Genomic DNA, 25,722 nt, shown 5'->3' with positions numbered 1-25,722 from the left:
ACAAGTGGGTTGGACTCATCAAGTTAAAACGGGTTCTGGTCAAAAGCATCATTTTCAATATGCGTCATGAACGTGTCGGGTTGAGTTTAGTTTATTCCCCAATATCACATCTATTACATTTCACTGGCAACGATTATTGGGAAAACAAATATATATATATGGACAATTGAAAATTTAATTTCAACAGAGATGAAAATACTGATTACCGGCCATATAATTGATTGTCACCAAAACCAAAGGACATTACAAAGACAATTGAACTAATTACTGTATAAAGCAACTATAATGGTTTCTAAACTAGTCAAAATATATGGTTTCTTAATATCGTCAAAATCACATTTTGACGAATAAAACATTAAAAATAATGAATCAACATACTAATTATTCAGATGGGGGAAGTAGTATTTCTATGCAGAATATAGAAGTATTCCAAGTACTACCTTGCATTTCCAATCAAATGGATTTATATTACTTGATTGAAATCAATAAATACCAGAGGTATAGTATCATGCATGCCAATATGCCTTGGCTAAGTTTTGGTATAAAAAATATAATTAAAAAAAACCTAAAAATAATAATAGAGGGATAGACCTATCAGATAAAAGATTCATCTATTCATCATCATCATCATCATCGTCGTCGTCGTCGTCGTCGTCGTCGTCGTCATCATCGTCATCGTCGTTGTCGTCCCCATCCTCATCCTCATCCTGATTAAGTAAAAATATAAACAAGTTCACAAAAATCAGAGATACGAGACATGTAAAAAATTCTGCCTTTGGATAATACGAGGGTAATTATTTTTACGAAGTATTTTTTTTCCCCCCATTTTCAAGTGGCTAATTTTACAGAGTAATTACCTGCCACTTTTGACATGACTTTTCCACAGCTTCATTTATGGAACAAGGTCCATCGACTACTTCTGTCACATCACCATCTACAACCAACGTTTTGAGGTTGGGTGTTTCATGGATTCCAGGTCCCCATATCTTCATGCTTTCACAATCATCGATTTCAACTTCCACCAAGGATGGATATTTGATGATGTTACAATTATCATTCCCAACTGTTGACTTGAAGAAGCTTACAAGACTTGTTAATCCACCCAAATAGATCATCTCTAGGGAAGGGAACACAATAGCATTTTCTGATTCATCAGCTCTACCTCCTCTACCCCCACCCCAAATCACTTCCTCTAAACCTTTACAAAATTGAATATCCAGTTCTTTGAGATTGACAAGGCCTTGTGCTATACTCACTGTGAATACTCTTTCTAACTTATCACAATATTTGATATGAAGAGTGACCAAGTTAGTAAGACTTATATATTTATCTTGGCATTTCCATAGAACCTCCAAATCATCTAGACAAGACATATACAAGTGTTTTAGTTCCTTGAAAAACTTTTCCTCTATTTTCTCATTATCCCCATTACACCTTGTACCATCATCCACTAAGCATGACATATTAGGACAACCAACTAATTGAATATGCTCTAATTTGTTGAAACCTATGTGATAAAGGTCAGGCATGATATTATTCAAGTTTTCAATCTCAAATAGAAATGTAATAGGACGACTTACCTCGACCAGTTTCTTTAGCCACTTCAATACTGGTATCACAAGATATTTAGTTGAAATAACTAGATTACGATCTGACCTACTGAACCCATTTAAATTATGGCCATCTCCAATTTGAATCAAAAATGCTTTGAGATTTTCTGAATCAAAACCTTTAGGAATAAGGTCAAAACTTTTCACCTCTAGATCCAAATATGTGAGCTTCGACAACTTCATAATCTCAGCAATACAACGAGTAACTCCTTGACTCAACCACCTAAGGTCGACGCATAGCTCTTCCAATCTTGATAGTGCTGATATAACACCTACTGTTATGCGCGAAAGATCCGAACAATCATTAACTTGAAGCACCCTTAGGTTTACTAATTGGGCAATCTCATTAGGAATTTCAGTGATTCCAATTCCATTTAGAATTAAAATCTCAAGGTCTTTTAACTCCCCAAGTACTGAAATTTCACGAAGAGATTCATTTCTTGAAAGATTGAGCATTCTAAGTTTTGTGAGGACTTGGAATGATTGTGGCAAGGATGAGATATTAGTCACCGAGATATTAAAAACCTTTACTTTTTTCATGCACCTAATGAATTTATCGGATATTGACATACCCCAATTGTTATTTACAAGGAAAATCTCAAGAAGTGGTACGTTTACCTTATAATCAGGAAGCTTGCTTATCTCATTACACATAAGTGAAATTCCTTTGTAGCTTTCTAAGTCGGTGTCTCTTGGTAGCCATTGGGTTAAACTTTGCCCAGCTTTCACAAGAAATTTGTCATTGTCTTCGGATACAATTAACAATGCCACATCACGAACAACATCATGCATTTTGGTACTGCTTGCCCATATTTCCCATTCGCTATTCAATAACAAGCCAGAAGATTTGAGGATAGTCACCGCATTTTGAACCCTGCCTCTTGCATCCGCTATGCTATCCAGGTCATCAAACCCGTCTAAACCCACCCCATAAAATACTAAATCTTCCAATACAATATCACAGTCTTCAGGGAACATGCTACAAAGCAGAAAGCACAACTTGGCATCTTCACTTTTAAGATAGTCATAACTTAGCTTCAAATGAGTAAATGACTTCCGTATCTCCTCATCGATATTCGATGGTGCATGTTTTTGCAGTTGGGTAAGAGCCCAATTCCATGATTCAATGCTTTCATCTTTCAAAGCATTTCCTACCGCTTGAATAAGCAATGGCAATCCACCACATCCTTCAACAACCTTCAACGCAACTGGTCTCAAATTGGCATCTGTCTCCAATCTTTCACCAATCACATATTTGAAAAAAATCCATGCTTCTTCGGTTGGTAACAAGTTTACACAAATTTTACTTTGAGCATTCATTTTTTGGCATACTTTTTCACTTCTAGATGTCAACAAAATTTTACAATTCATATAATTGCCCCCACATGGAATACACAATTCCTCTAAATTTAGTTTCTCCCAGACATCATCTAATATGATTAGAATCTTGTCCCTTTTCATTATTCGCTTTGTTGCTTCTCTAATATCTTTTTGAATCTTTCCAACATCTACCTTTTGTGAGACGGTTGTAAATGCAACACCAGCAAACAAATTAGTCTTTTTTACTCTTGCAGCAACTTCCATAGCAAGCGTGGTTTTTCCAACACCACCCAACCCATAGATTCCAATGATTTGTATGCTGTCATCTTCAAGAGACTTAATGATATCCTCCAAAGCTGAATTGTGGGTATGAAGATCATCTAGATGTTTGTCTTGATAAACATCTAGTGGTCCGGGGGCAGGAGTTTCAACAGAGACGCAACTTTCAAAAGTGTTGCCACGTTCTTGGAGGTGCAGTATAGAGGGAACCATCTTCGTTGCACTCTTACTGTAACGATGAAGAGTTTTCCAGTTACCACACAAACCTATTTTGCAGCACGTCTTCTTGGAATCAGCTTCTTGTTGAAGAAATTCGTTTGCCTTGGATATCACAGTGTCAGCTTCCTTCACCCAGTCTTCCACTCCATACTTGAGCAAATCTCCCTTACGGATGGAAATATCTATGAGTTCTAGAACACCCCCCCTCATAACTTTGAGTTTGTCAGCTTCATGTTTGAACTTTTCTACATTTTCTTCGCAGTTCCACATGTATCCAATCTCCTTTTTGGCCACATCAAACAATGAGTCCACCACTTTGCCAGCCACTGCACTACCCATCTCCGCCATTCCAGATTCCTTTTTTTCTTTTAGTGGCCGGGTACGTTGTATAAGGAAGCAAGTGACAAATGAAATAAGATGAATACTGTATATTAAAAATTATTGTATAGATGGTGCTTCAGATGCTAAAAATGAAAAAGTAAGACAAAGTGATCGAGGATCAAACATGTGACTAGTTCTGATCGAGACTCTTGGTGCTTAAAGTTTGTGGTAATGAATTAATGATGATTAAGGAGCATATCAAGATTGTTAATTGATTAAGTAGAAAGAAGAAAAACAAGAGTTCAGTGTTTAGTGTGAAAGGTGCAGGAATCAATAAGTTTTGGCATATGTATATATGGTGGCTCAAAATGTAGAAAACAATATTACTGATATACTGTACTTTATTAGTAGTGGGGGTATTGTGACGTGAATTGTTCTTAATATTATGAGAAATTGTCACAAATCGTCCCTGTGGTTTTCTCGATTAGCATTTTCGTCCCTGTGCTTTTTTTTTTCATTAGGTATCCCTCTACTTTTCATTTTCATTGCAAAATGTCCCTGACACTAACAGTCGTCAAAAAAAAGCCGTTAAGCCTATCACGTGCGACACACGTGAGGGTAAAAATGTCCAGCCACTTTATTAGAGAACCACAGGGACGATTTTCATCCTTTTTATCTCCCCCAAAAATTTGTTTTACCCCATAAAAACACTTTATTTCATTATTCCATAAACCTAACAAATTTACATCTCCATCTTCAACCTTTCTACCTCATCTCTCTTCTTTCTTTCTAACCCAAAAACAATCAATGGTTTATTGTTCTTGTGGTAACCCAGCAACACTTCGAACATCATGGACACCTCGTAACCCAGGTCGAAGGTTCTATGGTTGTTATCGTAATGTAAATGATTGTAGGTATTTCCGATGGATCGATCCTCCTATGTGTCAAAGAGCTACCGAAATTATCCCTGGTTTATTACGAGCAAAAAATAACCTTTAAGTAGCAATGCGTAAAAGAGAACATCAAGTGTGGAGGTTGAAGATGTATTTAGTATGTAGTTGGTTGTTTTTTCTTTATGTGTATTTATTTAGAATCTGAGAGTGGTTTTGCAAAAACTAAAATCACTCTAAAATTGTTGAATTGGCATCAGTTTGTGGTTTTTTTTAGTGGTTAGGAGTAATGTAATGTATTTGTAATGGCTATGTAATGTTGTGAAATTTGAAATGGCAATTGACAAAAGAATTTGTGAGCAAAAATAAAAGAAAATTTGCATAGAGACATGCATTTAGATAGAATCCACAAAATCCATAAGTCACATAATCCATAAACTAGTCATAAATTCCAACATCTGAATGCCACAAAGACCAAAATTGGCTTATAAATAAGCAACACAAAAGTGGCACCAGAATTACATAATAAGTCATACCCTAAATAGCATATAAGTTTCTACATCAACACTTAAAAATAACAAAGTTCCAAGTTATTTCAGTAACAAAACAAAGTTCCAAGTTATTTGGTTGGGGAGAATTTGGTCCCAGAAAACTTTCTAATCTTTCTTGGGCTGGCAGGAGTTGTTCTTTCAAAAGCACCAGTCTTTGATGAACCAGCTTGACTAGGTTGACTTGGTTGTGATGCTTGAGGTGGCTGTGTAGCTTGACTTGGTTGTGATGCATCAGTAGAACCTCTGCAAGAACCACCCTATATCAAAACCTCTACAGTTTCAATTGACAACAAAAAATTACATTAAATTACAATAAAAAACACACCTCTGTTCTTGAGCAGATTTCTTTCTTTTCTTGTTCTTTGGTGGTTGTGTCGATGATGCTTGGCTTTGACCTTTACATGTCTTAGAATTATGCCCCATCTTATTACAGTTTCTACATGTCACAGTCTTCCCTTGCCTAGACAATTTGCCATCTTTCACCATTGGCTTGGATGAGCTTTCCCCAGCACTGGGCTTTCTTTTCTTACAAGGTCTCCCTGCCTGAGTCTTATGATATGGGGGTAACAGTTTTGTGGGACAGTTACTTATGGGCCATGTTGACACACCAGTTACTGGGTTAATCTTTTCATTATAAACCTCCTTCCATGTTTCCAACCTGTAGGCCATGTGAACCCAGTCCTCTGGACTCCCAACTTTCTTACCATGGTCATCCATGTCCCAAAGAGTTGCTACAACATGCTTGCAAGGTAATCCAGTTAACTCCCATTTCCTACAATTACAAGTTTTTTCATCCATATCTACAACTGCTTGGTCCTGCCATGGACCACTAACTTGGTATTTAGTATGACCATTGAATATCACATTGTACCTACCTGCTTCTTTTTTAGTTGCCTCAAATATTTGACTTGCAGTGGGGGTTAAAGGGCCTTTACAGTTGTCAATTACTTCCTGAACTGTCACAAGCCTTCTTATCATATACTCTCTAATAAACTCCAAACAAGTAATAATAGGCCTCTCTCTTCCATCAACTAACTTACTATTGAAGGATTCACATATATTATTCAATAGAATATCACAGTGAGCTCTTCCTGTACAATTAGGGAAAACTGTTCTAAAATCTTATTTCTAAAGCAAAGTTATTTATATCAAAGCAATAGTGAAATATACCTGAAAAATGAGCCCTAACCCAATGCTTTGGTGGAATGGCCCTCAACCAGTCATGAACCCTGATGCTTAAACCTCTTAGTTCACTCATTGCATTTTCAAATTCTGGAACAGTTGTTGAGGTAGCACATTTCCAGATAATGTCCTTATAAATCTCTCCACACTTGAAATGAGCTTTTAATTTTTCATGTATGTGTCTTAAGCAATATCTATTATCTGCATTTGGAAATACACTTACAAGAGCTGGAATAATACCCTATTAAAACAGAAAGGTTAATTAAAACAGAAAGGTTAATTAAAACAGAAAACTGTAAATAATTTTAAAAAATTTAACAAAGTTCCAACTATATACCTTTTGCCTGTCACTGATGAAAGTGTAGTTGCTGCTTCTTGTCAATTCCAGATCATCCCCAAGGCAGGTTAAAAACCATGTCCATGAACTCTTGGTTTCAGCTTCAACTATGGCATATGCTAAAGGGTAAATACCATTGTTAGCATCTACACCTACAGCAGTTAATACTTGCCCAGGAAAAGCACCTCTCATAAAAGCTCCATCTAACCCCAACAACTCTCTACCAGATGCCTTAAATCCCCTCTTTACTGGCCCTAAACAGATGTATATTCTCTTAAACACCCTTGTGTCTTTTGTTTCTAGATTGGGCTCATGTTCAACCTCTATCTTCACAGTTGTTCCAGGATTCCTAAATTGCACTTCAAGTGCATAATTCCTCAAATTTGCATACTGATCAACATAGTTGCCCCTTAATTGGTTCATTGCCTTGGTTTTTGCCCTATAAACCACCTGCCTATCAATTCCCAGGTGAAACTGTTTCTGGAGTTGGTCTTGTAATGCTTTCCCACTAATATGCTTATTATTAGTACAAGTATCACCTATATATTGAGACAGAAAGGTACTACTTGCCCATTTAATATGTCTGGTATGCAAGCATGTGTGTTCTTCTTTCAATGTCTTGACAAACCAATGCTTATCTTGATCTGTTTTGGAGATATGTAGGGCCCATGGGCAAGTGGGGGTGGTTTTAATTACTTTCTTACCCTTTTCCTCACCCTTTTCTTCACCATTTTCCTCTTTTTCTGTCTCTAAAACTGTGCAAGATTCTTTGCCTTTTGTTTCCTTTTCAGCATTTTTATTACCTGGCACCTTTCCAAAACAACATACCCTAATCCTTATGTTGTCATTCTTTACAAACTTAAGATCCCTTCTACTCTCCACTGCATGCTTCTTAACCAATGCTTTAATCTGTTTTTTGTCTATGAAAGCTTTACCAGGTTGAAGGGGACACTTAATTTGTTTGTTTAATTTTCTCAGCTTCTTGTTTCTCCCATCTCCATCTGATCCTTCCCCACTGTCATATTCATCAAAGTTTATACCCACCACCTCCTCATTAATTTCCAAATTGCCCACTCCTACATCCACACCTTTCATAAGCCAAAAGTCATCCTTTTCACAATGATCTTTGAAGTCACTCATGTCTACCTCAACCTCATTAACCTTATCACTTGTATCTAGATTATTTGGGAAAAACTGATCAGCAGTATCATTTGGTTTTGATACATTCACATGATCAGTTTCAATATTCTCACTAGGACCTCCTACATCAACATGATCAGTTTCAATATTCTCACTAGGACCTCCTACATCAACATGATCAGTTTCAATATTCTCACTAGGACCTCCTACGTCAAAATCAAATCCATCATGCTCAACACCTTCCAATAAAAGTCTTCTATAACTCATAGGTTTATGTAAAACTACATCATCATCTGATATTTCTTCAATAATCACATTAGATTTTAAAATTGGGGCCCAATTTGTTTCCACAGTTGACACATTAAGCTCAATGTAAATATCAAACATTCTGTGTGATTTTTTAACATAACTAATCAAATTTATCACATCACTATCACTTCCAAAAGGTAGCAGACCTTTATCTAAATCAGTTGTACCAGGTTTTAACAAATGATAGAACATGGTCATGGTTTCATCATAGCCTAATTTCTTAACCACAAAGTTAAATTGATGAACAAAAAAATGATCACTGTCAACATAATCCAGGATTACCTCTTCACCAAGAACATACTCTCTACCAGGACACTTTGTGAATACCCCGCCATGGTGAATCCGAATAGAAATTAAACTGGGATATGTCACTGTAAAAACAAAAAAGAATAGAAACATGTAAGAATATAAATTAATGGAACTCATTTTTTTTTAATTCACCAAATTAATATTTGAGAGAAACCGTACCATAATGTTCATTCATTAACTTGGATTCCTCATCAGTTAGCTTCTTAGGTCTCAAGAGTTGTAATCCATTAGCATCAAGATTGGGGCTATCATCATTCATGTTAATTGGATTATATATAGAGTTGGGAAACGGGTATTTAGGGTATATTTTGGGGGAAAATGAATTTTAGGGTATATATATAGAGTGTATCGAATCGTCCCTGTGGTTCTCTAATAAAGTGGCTGTACATTTTTACCCTCACGTGTGTCGCACGTGATAGGCTTAACGGCCTTTTTTTGACGACTGTTAGTGTCAGGGACATTTTGCAATGAAAATGAAAAGTAGAGGGATACCTAATGGAAAAAAAAAGCACAGGGACGAAAATGCTAATCGAGAAAACCACAGAGACGATTTGTGACAATTTCTCTAATATTATTGATAAGAGGACAAAACGCATGTGACTTTCAAACATCAAGACCAATCTGTTACTAAATTTATTTATTTAAGCAGAACGCTCCCCTCCCCGAATACTTTTCACAGCTCGAGACGAGACCTACCCCAGATTTACCGGCCACTAGCTAGATTAAACTTATACTCCATTACTATATGTAAGAAAATTCCTCAGTGACATGGGACTATGGGAGAATTGGAGACTTTACTGCTGCTTTTGGCCTTTTGTTACTCTAGTTTTGGGTCTATCTTTTAAGTTTTTTATGTTTGGCTGGTGTTGTATTAATTTGGATCGAGGCTTGTGTATTTTCTATTCTTGCACGTTGCTAGTTGCTACGTGATTGTCAATATATTCCACTGGTCGTTAAAAATTAATTCAAGAAATAAATTCTTTTATACCCTATGCTTTATTGCTATGGTATAAAGTTGATCCATTTTGAATAACTTGAAGAATACTTGATTAGTTGAATGGTGCTTAGGTGGGTAATTATTTGTCAATAGTAACATTTTTTTTTTAAATAAATACAATGGAGAATTTCATATATGACATTGTTAAGTTATAAAATATCATATATACCCAATTAAATTTTAAAATATCATATATGCCATTTTTAATACCCTCAAATATCAAATATGACATTGTTAAATAAAAAATATCATATGTGCCCAAATACATAATATATAGGCTCATTATTTTCGAAATATATCTAACATGTCATTAAAATATATCAAATACTTTAAATTTATCATTAAACTTTAAATTGCATTTATCCACTTTTTCTTTAATTCATTCATGAGTTTAAGATATTTCAAATTTTAAGTGGACAAATATGATATTTTGTAACTTAACATGAAATTTTCCCATGACGTAATATAACATACTACAAATTAAAAATAAATTCAATATATGTTTTCAGTCAACCAACCCTGCCCCTTTTGAACAGTTACCCAACCTACCCATTTTGCAACCTCTAAACAACTTTAAAAAAAGAAATATAATTAACATGGGCAAACCCCCCAAAAAATGTACATATGCTAATACAGGCAACAAGCTTCATAATACTCTTAGAAGTGAGAATTGCTGAAATCTAGTACAACCTTATATTGAAATTTAGCATAACTTTCTTTGACATCTGACACGCGTTTTATTTGTGAACGGTAATTCTTTGACTTTTGGACAGACTGTTATGGGCCAATGACCCGACCTGAACGTAGGTTTTGGGCTCTTGGCCTTCTACACTACACACCTATTTGGCCACTTATACATATACAGCTTTGACACCATTTACAGCTTTTCCTGGATTTTGAACGGAACGAACCTCTTTTTGGTTCTAAAATATGACTTTTTATTGAAGGAGGGGGTCATGTAGGGGTGGAGCTTTAGTGTGAACAGAGGTATCTCTGACACAGTGAGCTTGCTGATTCTTGGTTTAGAGGTCTCTGATTCTTTCCTGTGTTATTCATCTCAAATGTAAATGCGAGAACCGACTTACCAAAAGCATCAAGAGCATCTATATACGTCATTAAAGACTCTCCCACTTACCGATGCTCTCTGACTTTTGGGACCCCATATGTACTAACGTACGTCTCGTCCAATGGATATGTGGAGAAACGCTGGTATAAATTAGCTGCGGCTGATGTGGATTCCAGAACCACAAAACAATCATCCATTGCATTAGAAGTTTCCTTTGTATTGGCAGCTAATTTTTGGATACGCTCTGAATTTGATCTGCATTAAGATGTAAACCTCAAGCCATAGAGGCCCTTGATTTACCTATTTAACTTGCACCAAAGTAAATTACAAACTTGTTTTGTAAACTTTACACATTGTTCCTCCCTCCTTTGAGAGTTCGCATTTTGGACATTCAAACAAGTGATAGTTATTATGTAATTTGGATCGTGTTCTACGAACTCAAATGCTAATACCTAGCGCTTAGATAGCATTGAGGAGCTTTTCATGTGTGCAAGACTAGACAATTGTTCGTGTACATAGTATTTTGTTTGAGCTGCATATATTTTACTTTGCCATACAGTAAAATAGTTGATGTCTTACATTTCGCTAGCAATATTTCTTCTGAACAAGAAAATATATATACAAATCACAATTTAGACGAAGTTGAAAATACGAATTCATGCATACAAGATTACAATCCATTGACATCAAAACCAACCAAAAGACATTACAAAGACAACTCAACTATCCTCAAGCAACTACATAAATAATCAAAATTAAACCATCTAAGATAATGAATTACATTCAATAATATAAAACGACAGGCCTATCAAATAAAAGATTCATGTGTTTATATGGTTCACTCACTTTTGTCTTGAACATCACATCTTCCATCATCATCATCATCATCATCATCATCATTGCCGTCGTCATCGTCATCATCATCATCAAATAAAAATGTAAACAAATTAACAAAAATCGAAGATACGAAAAATATAAACATTTACAGGGAATATTTGTAATCTTAATACCTGTGCTTTCTCCTTATGTTTCTGCATATCTTCATTTATGGCATTAGATCGATTGGCTACATTTAACACATCAGAATTCAGAACCAATTTTTTGAGGTTCGGCGTCTTATGGATTCCAGATCCCCATATCTCCATCCCACATATATTATTTTAACCTCCACCAAAGATGGATATTCGATGCTACAATTCCCAGTAGAGTTAAAGAACCTTTCGAGTAGTCGTAATTCACAAAGAAAGATTGTGGCAAGAGAAGATAACACAATTACATTTTCAAATTCATCATCTCCACCTCCACCACCCCTACCCGAAATCACTTCCTCTAAACCACCACAACATTTAGTACCCAATTCCTTGAGTTTGACAAGGCCTTTTGCTACACTTATTAATTGTGAATACTCTTTTTAACTTACCACAATGTTGAATGTTAAGCTTGACTAGGTTAGTAAGACTTATATATTCATCTGGGCATTTCCATAACACCTCCAAATTATCTAAAAACCACAATTCAAGGTGTTTTAGATCCTTGAAAAACTTTTCCTTTGTTTTCCCTTCATCACCATCACACCTTGTAACATCATCCACTAAGCATGACACGTCGGAGCAACTATCCAACTCAATACGCCCTAATTTATCGAAGCCTTCATCATAGAGGGTCGGCATCATATTTTCTAACTTTTAGTGTTACATAGAAATATATGAGGACGACTTACCTCAATTTGTTCCTTTAACCACTTCAATAATGGCTTCCCAAGATCATTACTTGCAATGATTAGACAACGATCTGACTTCATGTGCTCATACTTTAGATCGGTATTTCCCAATTGAATCAGAAATCCTTTCAGATTTTTTGAATTAAAACCATTAGGAATAAGGTCAAAACTACTCACCATTAGATCTAAATATGCAAGCTTCGGCAACTTCATAACCTCATCAATACAAGGAGTAACACCTTCACTCAACAACCTAAGGTCGACGCATAACTCTTCCAATCTTGACAGCGCTGTTATAACACCGTGTGCTATGTGGGATTGATAGGAACAATACTTAAATAAAATCACCCTCAACTTTACTAACTGAGCAATCTCTATAGGAATTTTAGCGATGTTAGTTTTATCTAGAATTAGAATCTCGAGGTCTCTCAACACCCCAAGTATCGAAATTTCACAGAGAGATCTATTTCCAGAAAGATTGAGCATACGAAGTTTTGTCATGACTTGGAATGATCGTGGCAAGGATGAGATTTTATTCCGCGAGACATCAAAAACCCTGTTCTTTTAAGCACCCAATGAATTCATCAGAAACTATTGACAAATCATTATTGTCTTGTACAAGAAAAGTTTTAAGGTGCGGTGTGTTTACCTTAGAATGAAGCTTGGGGAGGTTATTACCTATGAGTGAAATGCCCGTGTAGCTTTCTAAGCTGGTTTCACTTGGTTCCCATTTAATTAAACGTTGCTAAGCTTTCACCGAAAACTTGCTATCGCCATCAGATGCAATTAAGAGTGCCACATCACGAACAACATCATGCATAGTGGTGTCACTGGTATGTTCTTCGAATTCGCTAATCAATAACAACCCAGAAGATGTGAGCTTTTTCACTGCATCTTGGACCCTACCTCTTGCATCGTCCATGCTATCCAGGTCATGAAACTTTTCTAAACCCACCATATAAAATACCAAGTTTTCCAATGGAATATGAAGACCTTCAGGGAACATGCTACAGAGCAAGAAACACAACTTGAATTCTTCGTTTTTAAGAAAGTCATAGCTAAGTTTCAATTGAGTATATACTTTACGTATCTCCTCATCATTGATTTTCGAAGGTGCATGATTCTGCAGTTGAGTAAGAGCCCTGTTCCACCGTTGGATACTTTCATCTCTCAAAGCACCTCCTACAGCTTGAATAACCAGTGGCAATCCACCACACAGTTGAGCAACCTCCTTTGCAACTTGTTCAAGCTCCTCATCGGTCTCCAATTTTTCACCAACGACACGTTTGAAAAGAATCCATGCTTCTTTTGTTGACAAAGGGCTTACACAAATTGTACTTTGAGCATTCATCATTTGGCATACTTTTATATTTCTGGAAGTCAATAAGATTTTACAATTCATGTGATTATTCCCACATGGAATACACAATTCTTCAAGATTTAGTTTCTCCCAGATGTCGTCTAATGTGATCAGGATCTTTTCCCCTCTCATTATTCGGCTCGTTGCCTGTCCAATATCTTCTTTAATCTTCTTTACATCTGCATTTTGTGAGATGGTTGTAAAAGCAATACCAACGATAGAGAGATTAGTCTTTTCTACTCTTGCAGCAACTTCCATAGCAAGCGTGGTTTTTCCAACCCCACCTAAGCCATAGATCCCAATGATTTATATTTTGTCATCTTCAAGGGCAACAATGATATGCCCCAAAGCTGAACTGTGGGTGTGAAGATTATCAAGATCTTTGTTTTGATAAATATCTAGTAGTGTGGGTGGGTGAGTTTCAACAGAGACACAAGTCACGAAATCTGTGCCATTTGCTTTGTGATCCTTTAGAGGAGTCATCATTTCGGTTGCTGCCTTACCACACATTCCTATTTTGAAACAAGTCTTCTTGGCATTGAGAAACTCTCCCAGAACATTTGAGCCTTGGATATTTCTTGGCCGGCGGCCTCCACCCAATCTTCTACACCAACAATGAGATTATCGCCTTTAACTTTGGCAATATTAATAAGTTGTTCAACCTGACTCTTCATGACTTCGAGTCTTTCAACTTCCTTCTTAAACTTTTCAACAATGTCTTTGCAATTCCACATGTAACCAATCTTTTTTTTAGCCTTAGCAAACATCGAGTCCACTACTTTTGTAACCAAGGGGCCAGCAACCACATCCGCCATCATTATTTCTTCTCTTTTTTTTATGATTAGTTGGAATATGAAAGAGATTATATATATATATATATATATATATATATATATATATATATATTTAATGAAGTAAACAAGAATAAAAGACGACAATGAGATTATATAAACTCTTTTTTTTATGATTAGTTGGAATATGAAAGAGATTATATATATAGGGGTGAGTTATTTTGAGAACCATCAAAAAAAAGAGAACGCGAGAACCAATCTGGGCCACACATCTCATCTCATTTTTTCTCTCTCATCACTTTCATCCAAATTTTTCAAAACGTTTTATCTCACAAACCGTGCATCGTTAGACGAAAAAAAAACCATGGGTAGTCTTAAAATTTCGTCCTCTTTCATTAGAGATGCGACTTGATATACTTTTGACAAACTTTTAAATTTCGAAATTTTTTTTTTTTTCGAATTTTTTTTTCCACCTGCACATGTGTAGGACATACCTACACATGTGTAGGATGTATAACCTACACATGTGTAGGATGTGTATGATGTATACCCTACATATGTCCTGCACATGTGTAGGTAGTCCTACATATGTGTAGGATATACATCCTACACATGTGTAGGATTATCGCTAAAAAAAAAGTAAAAAAAAAATCGAAATTTAAAAGTTTGTCAAAAGTATATCAAGTCGCATCTCTAATGAAAGAGCACGAAATTTTAAGACTACCCATGCTTTTTTTTTCATTTAACGATGTACGGTTTGTGAGATAACACCATTTGAATGAATTGGGTGAAAATGAGGAGAGATAAAATTAAATATCATCAAGATCAAAATCAATGGCCAGGATTGGTTCTCGCGTTCTTTTTTTTTTTATGGTTCTCAAACTAACTTTCCTCTATATATATATATATATATATATATATAATGAAGTAAACAAGAATAAAAGACGACAATGAGATTATATAAATGTTTGTGAATGGATGGTTTTGCTAAAACAATTGAAGAAGGAAAAAGAGAGTTGAAGAACAACAAAAAGAAGATTATGAATTGATGAAAAGATCGGGGGAATCAGAAGCAAAATACAAGATTTTATATTGATTGAGAAAAGGAAAAGGAAGATATATATCAGTGTCTAGTGTGAAAGGTACAGGACTGGAAACAATAAAATTTGGCATATATGCTTAAAACGTTAACTAAAGAAAGTTATAAAAAGAGATAAGCGCGCACATGCGAATTTCAAACATTAAGAAGAATATGTCATTAGAATGTAACAAAACTTCCTCCCTTTTCAAGTGTATTACATTATTATACTCTCCACCATGTAATAAAAAGAAACAAAACGTTAAAATGCTTTTAGTAGGAGAGTGAAGCGCGCACATTTGAATTTCTAACATCAAGAACAATCCGTCATTAGAGTTAAACAAAACTAACCCCTTTACCAGATTTAGTGGTGTGTTAGGCTATCTTCAATGCTAAGGACGCTCTTATGCGTACTTGAGTTGTCACATCATATCCTTACCTATCCTTACATATTCTTTTACCTCCAACTAAAAACAAAAATATATTAGGTAAGGACAAGTAAGGGCATGCCCTTAGATAAGGACATCCTTCAAAAAATCCTTAGTTTTAGATAAGCTTCAACGGCAAAGGATATCCAAGGGCACCTAAGTGCGCCTAAGGGCACCCCACTGGAGAGATAGTCTTACATTATTATACTCTCCACCACAGTCAAGTAGGGGATGCTAGTTTGTTAGGTTAAGAGGGGTTATCCCAACATGGGAAAACTTGTTCCACGTGGCACTTAGAGTATGAAGAATGAGGCACCCTACAAGGGGATTGTTCCCGTCATAAAAAGGTACCTCCTCTTTTATTTTAACAGGTGTACATGACGCCGACACACTCCCCGCCATAAAATGGGAGGACCATCTCAGGCTCTCAGCGGTGGGTAAACGGTTGTCTTAACCGGATCCCGTTACATCCACACTGAGATGGCTGCCGGGGGAAACTTCAGAAGGCTTCCGCACATGGAAAATTTAATAGAGGGTCAATTCTGCGCCTGGTAGGGATCGAACCCTCCACCTCAAGGATAAAACCCGGGTGACTCTCCACTAGACCGGTGGATCATTGTCTTAAGAGGTACCTCCTCTTAAAAGATGTCAATTCTTTTTTTTTCTTGAGTAGGGCATTGTTTTGGGAGCTTCTTTAGCCTTTATAATTAGTTTTTCTTATAGGGTTTAGTGTGCCGAAATGTAATAAATTATGCCCAAAAAGTTATAGTGTGCATGGACTAAACCCGACCTTTATTTAATGCACAAACTTGTAAAAAATGTTTATATCATGCAAAATGCAACGTGGCAACTCATATCAACCACGTGGCACCCCATATCAGCTGCCACGTATAAGTTTTTGATTGGTCGACCATGCTTTTTGCATGATATAAACATATTTTGCTAAATTCGTGCATAAGATAAAGGCCGGCCTTAGTTCATGCACACTATAACTTTTTGAGCATAGTTAATTACATTTCAACGCACTAAACCCTTTCTTATATATACTGATATACATATATAAGAAAATGTTTATTCGAGAACAATTTAATATGAAAAATCGGGTGAACCCTTATCACATAAAGATATTTTATATGTAAATAATATATATGAACATATTCATTTATATATAAACAAATTAGTTTATATATAACTTTATATATATATATAACTAAAACTTTATGAACTTGTTTTCTATTCACATGTAATCTAGTATGCACTTTTAAAAATTTTGGTTTCCATACATATTTGTATGTATTTATAGATGGATTTGTCAGTTTTAACACTAACAAAAAAAGGGTTTATGGTTAATTAAATACCTATTACATGCATGCATGTCACATGATAAACTTTTTAAATAAAGTTAAAAATATGGAAAAAAAGTGCAAATTGAGCAAATTTTTTTTTACTAAAATTGTAATTTATAAAACCTAAAAATGAAACTAGTAATTTTCTAACCACGAAAAGGACCAAAGTTGTAATTTACTCTTTAACCAAATACAAAAATATGTTCCATTTTCCGGTCGTTTATGTTGAAACAACCCAAACCACTAAAGACCAAAAATACTAAAAACCATTAGTTGACTTTTACTCAATCGTATTACATGACTATAAAATTATCTCATACTTATATAACCTTTCAAAGAGCTTTAAACAACATGAAAACGAGTTTAAATGACTATTGGGTTGCACTAAAACTTTCCTGACCGAGACTTTAAGCTAATGAGTGTCACATGTTTTGTGGTGGGTAGCACTGAAAACATTCTAACCTCAAAACATTCTAACCTCAAACCTTCGGTTAGTGAGTCTCACCTGATTGTGGTGGGTAGCACTAACTGATAGTTCAGCAAATAGCCAACTTAAGGATCGATTTCCAAAAGTCAAATTAAACTCAAATTTTACACAATGTGTGCAGATTTCATTTGGACATACATCAACCTAAATATTTCAAAAAACTTTCATATATTACTTGCACGTTTTTACATCAAAACGAGTCGTTTACCACATTGTCAAACTACCATACCCATTTCTCTTCAAAATACTGTTGTACTTAAAATTCAAGTGCATAAGTTGACATTAGACATAAACAACATATTCAAGACCAATACTTATACCAAGAGCTTTTAGTTTGACGTGAGATTCATCTAAGTAACTACAAAAGGCCCTTTCGCGTGAAATGGCCAATACCTCCAAAACAAGCACTTCAACTTCCTATACATATCACTTGTTCCGGCTCCCAAAACTTCCTATAAAAAGGTTAAATACTAAAATGGTAAGTTTTCGCCCAGTGAATACAATATACAAACAACACCACCATATACAAATCATTGAAGCATCATCATTCACATATTAGGATCCTTATATGACAATAAGTTTATGAATTGTCATCATGACTTATTGCCCACACATCGAGCAAAAAAGTCCAAGACTCCGCAACTCACATCTCATTACATTACAAGCAAAAGAGTCAAAGACTCTGCGACTCACGTTATTTGCAATAAGTACTCACCTTGGCCACAAATTCGACAACTTTACAAACAAATAATGGTTCACATCAAAACCCAGCACTCCTACGAAGCACCTATCAATATCAAATCATGAACTCAAAAGCAGTGGCGGAGCCAGGTTTTATACTTCGGATGGGCCAAATTTACGGGTTGTAGACAAGTCAAGCCTACTCGAGAACTACTCGAATCCAATTTGTAAAAGATTCTTTTAATCCGAGCCTAAACGAGTTCGAGCCGAATTCGAGCTTGGTTATTGACTCGTTTTCTAACTGAATCCAAGCTCGAACTTCAAATACATAACTTAATTAAGCTTGCGAGCCAAAACGAACTTATATGATATATATATATATATAATATACATATAGAGTTATGAATTAATAACAAATATACAACTAACAAGCTTCTTTTCACATTTTTTTGATATTCAAACTTAGTTTTGAGCACTTGTTGAACTCAAGCTCTAGCCAAATTCGAGTAAAACATTAAGAAATCAATATGCATTTGTACCTTTGTCAGATAGAGATAAAAAAAGTCCAAAACTTCTTGTAAAAAAATATGATCGAAAGTAACAAATAAGAGAGAAAAAAAGTATACAAAGTGATAAATTATATGAATAAGTAGGACTGTCAAATTGAACAAAGATAAAACGAAGGTCATGGATCCCAAACTTCCTTTAAAAAAATTATTATGACTCTAAATATAAGAGTGAAAGAAAACCAAATTTAGCAATAGTTTCAATAAATAAATGAGTCTGTCATAAATTATTATGATGGGCCAAATATAACCAAAAATCAAATTCTTACAAAATTACATACGTAAATATTGGTCAAATGTGTGCTTGGGGTGGGCCTTGGCCCATCCAAGGATGTATGTGGCTTCGCCACTGCTCAAAAGGCCAAAATGACGGTTTACACAACACTAGCACTACTCATATCCCCACCCATTATATTGTTTGGCTAGTATCTCACATTTAATCAAACACATTATATCATTATCTTTATATTCAAACAATTCAGTTCATTTCATTAATCATCTAAATTAGCACATGCATTAAAATCAAGTTTTAATTTCACCCTACCAAAATATCAATAACATTACTACTTTAATCATCAACTCAAAATACTTAGGGTTCCATCAATTAGTTCAAAAACTCTAAAATTTATAGTTCTAAGAACTCTAAATTCTCAAGTAATTAGAATAATCAATGTCAAATTTTGAATAAGTAATAACAAGATAGAAAAAAAAGGAATAACCAATCTTCTTCTCTTCATCTCCCTGATTTTTGGCCCTCACACCTCCCACACTCAAATCCCCAAATTGATTTTTTGAGATTTGGATTTGTTATAATTATTATTTATTTCTTATGAATTCTTGATATAAGTCGGAGTTTTGATGGAATGAAAGATTGAATTTAAGGGTGTGTTTGGTAGGAGGAAATAGACTCAAAGAAATGGAAATGAATTAAATTCTTTGTTTGGTTGAGAAAAGGAATGAAAATGGAAGGTTGAAGAAGAAGAAACTATAAAAAATAAGTCAACTGAAAGGGAATGTGGCTGGCACACCTTCCTTGCCACGTAACCTTTACTAAATAAGTGGGTTTTATAGACGCTGTCCACTAAGGTTCATACTAATTTAAAGTTTAAACCCGTATCTCAAATTTAAGTATTCGAAAATTTATTTTAATGTCAAAGTTACAAAAAATGTTAATTTTATTTACCTTTTTAAAGTTGAGGTGTTACATATATCCCATTGAAGTCTACAAGTCTCTATTCTACCTTTCATTGTTAAACCCTCAACTCTTATTTTTAAAGAGATTAATCACCGGATGACTTATGTACTTTTTCTTTTATACATGGTTGTTCATTAAACTGAATTATTAAAATGTATAATATACTTTTCAATTTTGTATATAGTTAAACATTTTTGACCTTTAAACTATAATAGGAGGTTAAACTCTTTGATTTTTTTTTTTTAATAAAAATTCAAACAATTTCTCTTACTTGATTCTCTCTCATCTTACTCCTGATTCTCTTTTTATGATTGAACCACCATTATTCCACAATAGTCAAATCAGCCCCAAACCTTTGTCGTCTCATCCAGGGATGACACCCGCAGGTAATGGATGCGGATATCTCTTTTCCATTATCATGTCTACGTGTTTTTCTTGATCCGTCAATTCGCGAATATTTACCAACGGGTTAAATATTTGATCCATGCCAATTACCCGCGGTTATACAAGATTACAGATAAATCCACAGATTATTATTAGAAATTGTATAATATGACCATTAATTAGAAAAAACAACTATACATTAATTAACATCTATACGATCTACTCAATCTGTAATAGTATTATTTCTAAATTTTCAAGATTTTGAATTGAAAATTTAGAAACATTATATAAATATATATCACTGGGCTACAATATTAGGATTAATTAAACATAAAGATCATAACATATTTATAAAACATTTTATAGAAATAAATTTAAAATTCACCAATATCCTTATCACATATATATAAATATATTTTATATAAAACTTAAAAATAGAATGCGGGTTTGACGGGTATATTATAAATATATCCACAAATTTCTTTAATGGATATCACGGATTTGCGTGATGGATATCCATGACGGATATGGTATATCCATTATTCATTCGTGACTGACAAACGGGTATAAATTTATATCCGTTACGTATCCACAGGTAAAATTTATTAAAATTACCCGTCCATGACGGATGGATATTTGCGGATCACGGTTTTTTACCCGTCCGTTGCCATCCCTAGTCTCATCCAATGTAAATTAATATTTGTTTCATAAAATACAAAGGTAAAAAGAAAAAGTATTGAAAACTTCAAAAATTTCCTTCAATTAATTCACTGCAACCGTTTTCTTACCCTCCGACGTCCAAGTAAATTCATCACTTACTATTAAGTAAAAATCTTTTATTTTATTACTAGATATATATCCTTATCATCAATTTTTAAACATTGGAGGTAATTAAAAGAATCACTTATATTAATTAACAATCAATTAAAGTCATGGCAGTGGCGGCCTTTGGTCTTTTTCCGGCCACAGGTTTGTAGGGCTGTTAACATGCTTCTGGTGGTTGATGATCGGTATAGATCTGTTAATCTTAAAGGTTACATGTGTAATTAACTCTTATTGTATAGATATGGTGGTAGGTTTGGGTATGTGTGGCTGAGAGAAGAAGTTTGAGTGTATAATCATGTACAAAATTGATTATGTGATATCAATTATATTAGTCAATATAATTAATTTCATAGAGCAACAACAAGAGTCAATGTGTATATTTAATTAATCAAATGTTGCATCTGAAAAAATGACATTATACACAGCCAAGATGAAATGAAATGAAATTCTTATCAAAACAAAAATAATCGATGAGGTAGTTTTCAGACCGTAACTGTGAGATATACTAAATACATAACGAAAAACAATTAATAATTGCTATCGGTTCAAAAGCACACACCAGCCCAAACTATCTATATTACATTATCACAAACACAAACAACAAACAAAAATGTCTATTTTTTCTTACACATTCTGATCTCCAAGACCAAAACAGTTATGACATATATTCCGAGAAATACTCCATAACCGGCATTCCATGAGCTTCCTGCCTTGGCTAGATGGATTCCGTAGAAGATATTCACGATCGCGGTCACTATCATAATTCTTCCTACACTGTAGTGATACCAGTTCCAATATTTTCTCGTTTTTGCATCGATAGAAGGACGGGCCAATAAAGCTAAAATCTGTATACAAAGAAAACAAAATTCGTACGTGTGTCAAAAAGCAACTTAATTAATTTGTTTTGTCAGTTTGAGTTTTAGACCATCATGTCGTCATCAAATGTCAATTGGACTTTTAAAGTCAAAAGACAACTTTGTTTGTCGTTTAGCGACTTTATGTGGTCTCCTATAAGTGTATTGTAGTGTGTGGGCATCAAGAGATTGAATGATCAGATGACTTGTAACTAAATTATATTCACATTTACATTAGGGAACTTAATAAAAAAATAATGTAGGAAAAAACCTGAAGACAACCATATACAAGAATGGTTATGCCAAGTCCTTTGTGCTTTCCAACTTTAGCATCAAGACGATTATCTAATACAAATCCTGCAATCACGCCTGATAATCCAAAAATAAACCCTAATGATTGAATCCCACTATGTGCATAAAACCATAACGGATCCAAATGCTTCAAATAACGAGCAACCAATACACCAATAGGGATCAATATGCCCCATCCTAACATGTTCAAAATTCCGTGAGCCCTCTTTAAATTCGAATAAGGGGCCTTAATCCTGGTACCTTGACCTGTCACATCATCATCATATTCGGATATTAAACTTTAACTAAAACAATTTAAAGTTTTAAGCAAACAAAATTGCCAACTTATAGATCATATGATTCCAACTTGTAATATGCTACAATACTGTAGATTATTTTGCATAACATTGCATATAACCAACACACTTTAGTCTAAAAGTATGTAGATGTCCGGCTTAATAATCTATAGGTTGTAGGCTTATCTTTTAAACTCAACAAACAAAACCAATTCAATTATTTATTTATTGACAAGCATGGTACCCGTGCAATGCGGCGATAGTGGTGGGAAGACGGTCTAGTGGTGTCGGTGATGGTACTATTCGTAGTGGTGGCGGTGTCAAGTGGTGTAGATTGATGTAATTGTGATAGTGAATTTTTTTTAAAAGATAAGGGCTTAAAGTGTTAATTATTAATATAAAAGATTCATTAAGGACAAAACATAAAAAGTCAAGGGTAATTCTGGTAATTCAAAGATAGAATTACCTAAAATAAAAAGAGATCATTTTCTTTATAAGAGGGTAAAGATGAGAATTAATGTAATATAGACATTATTTATTCATTGAGTCATTTTATTGGTTATTTAAAAAAGTTGATGGGTCCTAATTTTAAATATTTAGGTACTAACATTTATAATCTAATTGTCTTAATCTTTTAACTACAAGGAATGTATAATAATTAAACAATGTTTAAGTTGAACCATTCACCATCATGAACGAGTATTGGGTTGTACATATGGCTGTTTCTTTGTTAGTTAGGCCCAACTTGACAAACTAATTAAAAGGTCAAGTAATTAAAAGAAGTTATCAAGTAGTTGTCAATGTATATACCCACATCAGGCTGGCTTAAAATTTTTAATATTTAGGCTACTTAAAGTCAAACCTTGCTTAGAGTAAATTTAATAAATTAAACAAACTATGTTAAAAATAGATATATGTGAATATATGATATATACGATGTGGCGATAACATTCTTATAGACATTAAAGTATATATACGTACTGTTGACAATAAATATACACAATTAAGTTCTTATATCATTTTACACGATATTAGTCAAATAACAAAAGATGCCCCATGACACAAATGAACGATTAATATATATATAATCAATGTGACAAAATCAACATTAAAAATATTTTTGAAACGTTATTACGTCAATTGGTTGGAAATAATTAAGAGTTAGATACAAAATGAACATAATAGCATTGTTCTAAAACATAAAAGTAAATACGTTCTAGCTATAACATTTTTTAATTATAGACATCATAATAATTCAAGACAATATATATATATATAGTTTTACCTGAGGCATAATTCAATCTGGTGGCAGTTTCAGTTCTATGTTGAGTCAATCGAAAACTCGGTGCCTGTGGAAGAGGATTACTGCTATCTCCAACCGCATACAAAAGTCGTTGACTTGGTTGGTTTGTAACCAGCTGAAAAGCCATGTATAATCTAGACGAACTTGAAAAAAGGCTCGACGTGTTACCAACTATTTGTAGGTCTCCCTGGTCGGGCAACACTTGGGCTGGGGTCTGACCGCCAAGGAGATACCTTTTCATGTTGGCTGAACCATCGGTAGCCATCCAACCCACGATGGCACTAGACCCGACCATACGTCCGTTTGGTGAAAACCCCATTGCGATATAGGAATTTGTGTTTGGAGCCGATAAAACAAAACTCCATAAATTTGGACCTGCTTGTGAATACTGAATAGACCAATTAAATTTTCATTCATTAGTACATTTATATATCTTTCGCTAATTTAATTTGGTGTCATGAATTTGTTATTTGTTACTTGCATATACTACATGTCTAATAACCAGCAAGTTTTAGGTTCAAATTTGGGTGTAAGCAAAATGTTTCCCATATGGAGACGGAGGTTTTTCTGAAAATAATGTATATATGAAGATTAATTAAGTAAGAGAACATTAATTACAACCCATTAAATACAGTCTTAAGGCTGTATTTAACGTGCATATTTATTTTCCATATTAAAAGTCTGCCCCTGATTTTCATGGTAAATGTACGAACAATTTATGCACTTTAAACACAGCCCAAGGGCTGTATTTAGTAAACCCCAACTCTTTTTGCTAGCTTCCTTTGTTGTATATTTGTATGATATGTAACTAGATATAGTCAATGATCATATATATTAAAGATAGTAATTTTTTAAGAGTGACCAACAATTTATTACCATTTGCATTACAAATTAAAACCAACCTTTTAGAAATAACATGGAGATACTAAGATATTCCCAACTACCCCAAAACACAATAAGTAACTTGTTAGAATAAACCATTGAAAATACCAACCACTTGAACAACTAGAAGAACCAACAAAAGGAAAACACAAGTAGCTAGCTAGCTATAGCCGGCCATGGATGATGAATGAAGAGACTTACTCTAAGAATGAAGTCTTCAGAGGACCAAACAGGTATGCAATTGAGAGAATTAGTGTCGAAAGTGATCTCTTCATTGCCAAGATTTAAGTTTGAATTGCATGAATCTGCAGATTGTGTTTGTGCATGGATCATCATGTGGGATACATGATGATTATAACATGTTAATATCAACAAAAAAGGAAGAAGAATATTGGTTGGTAATTTCATCATGGGTGTGTTCTCTTGATTATCTCATTCAAGAATCAATTCTTTTTCTAGAGTTATAATATATGTATGATGAAATGCAAAGTAGTGGGTGGGTGACGATGAGTGAAATAACATGTAGCTAGAATAATACATGTATTTCTTTAGTGGTATATATATAATTGGGAATAGGTATAAGGTTGACTTGGTGTAATAATGTAATGCAATAATCCATGGGTATATTATTCAACTCTCTATGATTATTCCAACATGCTCTTAAATACCAAAAAGTACATAACAACTTTATAGGGGAAAATAAGA

At 34.4% G+C, this 25,722-nt stretch overlaps 2 protein-coding genes, 1 long non-coding RNA gene and 1 pseudogene across 3 annotated transcripts; all 4 read right to left on the bottom strand.

Annotated features, from left to right (window-relative positions):
- Window positions 1-842: 842 nt before the first annotated feature.
- Window positions 843-3,776, bottom strand: LOC122609322 (probable disease resistance protein At4g27220). The gene has a single exon (XM_043782373.1). The coding sequence runs from the start codon at window positions 3,774-3,776 to the stop codon at window positions 843-845; it is 2,934 nt and encodes a 977-aa protein (XP_043638308.1).
- Window positions 3,777-12,995: 9,219 nt separating this feature from the next.
- LOC122609321 lies at window positions 12,996-14,120 on the bottom strand (annotated as a pseudogene).
- Window positions 14,121-17,943: 3,823 nt separating this feature from the next.
- Window positions 17,944-19,977, bottom strand: LOC122606598. Its single transcript, XR_006324955.1, has 2 exons — window positions 19,707-19,977; window positions 17,944-18,192 (listed from the first exon to the last, which is right to left on the bottom strand). It is a non-coding gene; the product is annotated as an uncharacterized LOC122606598 (long non-coding RNA).
- Window positions 19,978-21,870: 1,893 nt separating this feature from the next.
- Window positions 21,871-25,517, bottom strand: LOC122608419 (cytochrome b561 and DOMON domain-containing protein At3g07570). Its single transcript, XM_043781525.1, has 4 exons — window positions 25,219-25,517; window positions 24,118-24,523; window positions 22,517-22,803; window positions 21,871-22,236 (listed from the first exon to the last, which is right to left on the bottom strand). The coding sequence occupies exons 1-4, from the start codon at window positions 25,426-25,428 to the stop codon at window positions 22,006-22,008; spliced, it is 1,134 nt and encodes a 377-aa protein (XP_043637460.1). The 5' UTR covers window positions 25,429-25,517; the 3' UTR covers window positions 21,871-22,005.
- Window positions 25,518-25,722: the final 205 nt, after the last annotated feature.

Source organism: Erigeron canadensis, chromosome 7, assembly GCF_010389155.1.
Source record: "Erigeron canadensis isolate Cc75 chromosome 7, C_canadensis_v1, whole genome shotgun sequence".
NCBI classification, from domain to species: Eukaryota; Viridiplantae; Streptophyta; class Magnoliopsida; order Asterales; family Asteraceae; genus Erigeron; species Erigeron canadensis.
The sequence above is the reverse complement of the archived record's forward strand: the minus strand, read 5'-3'. Positions and strand labels throughout refer to the sequence as shown.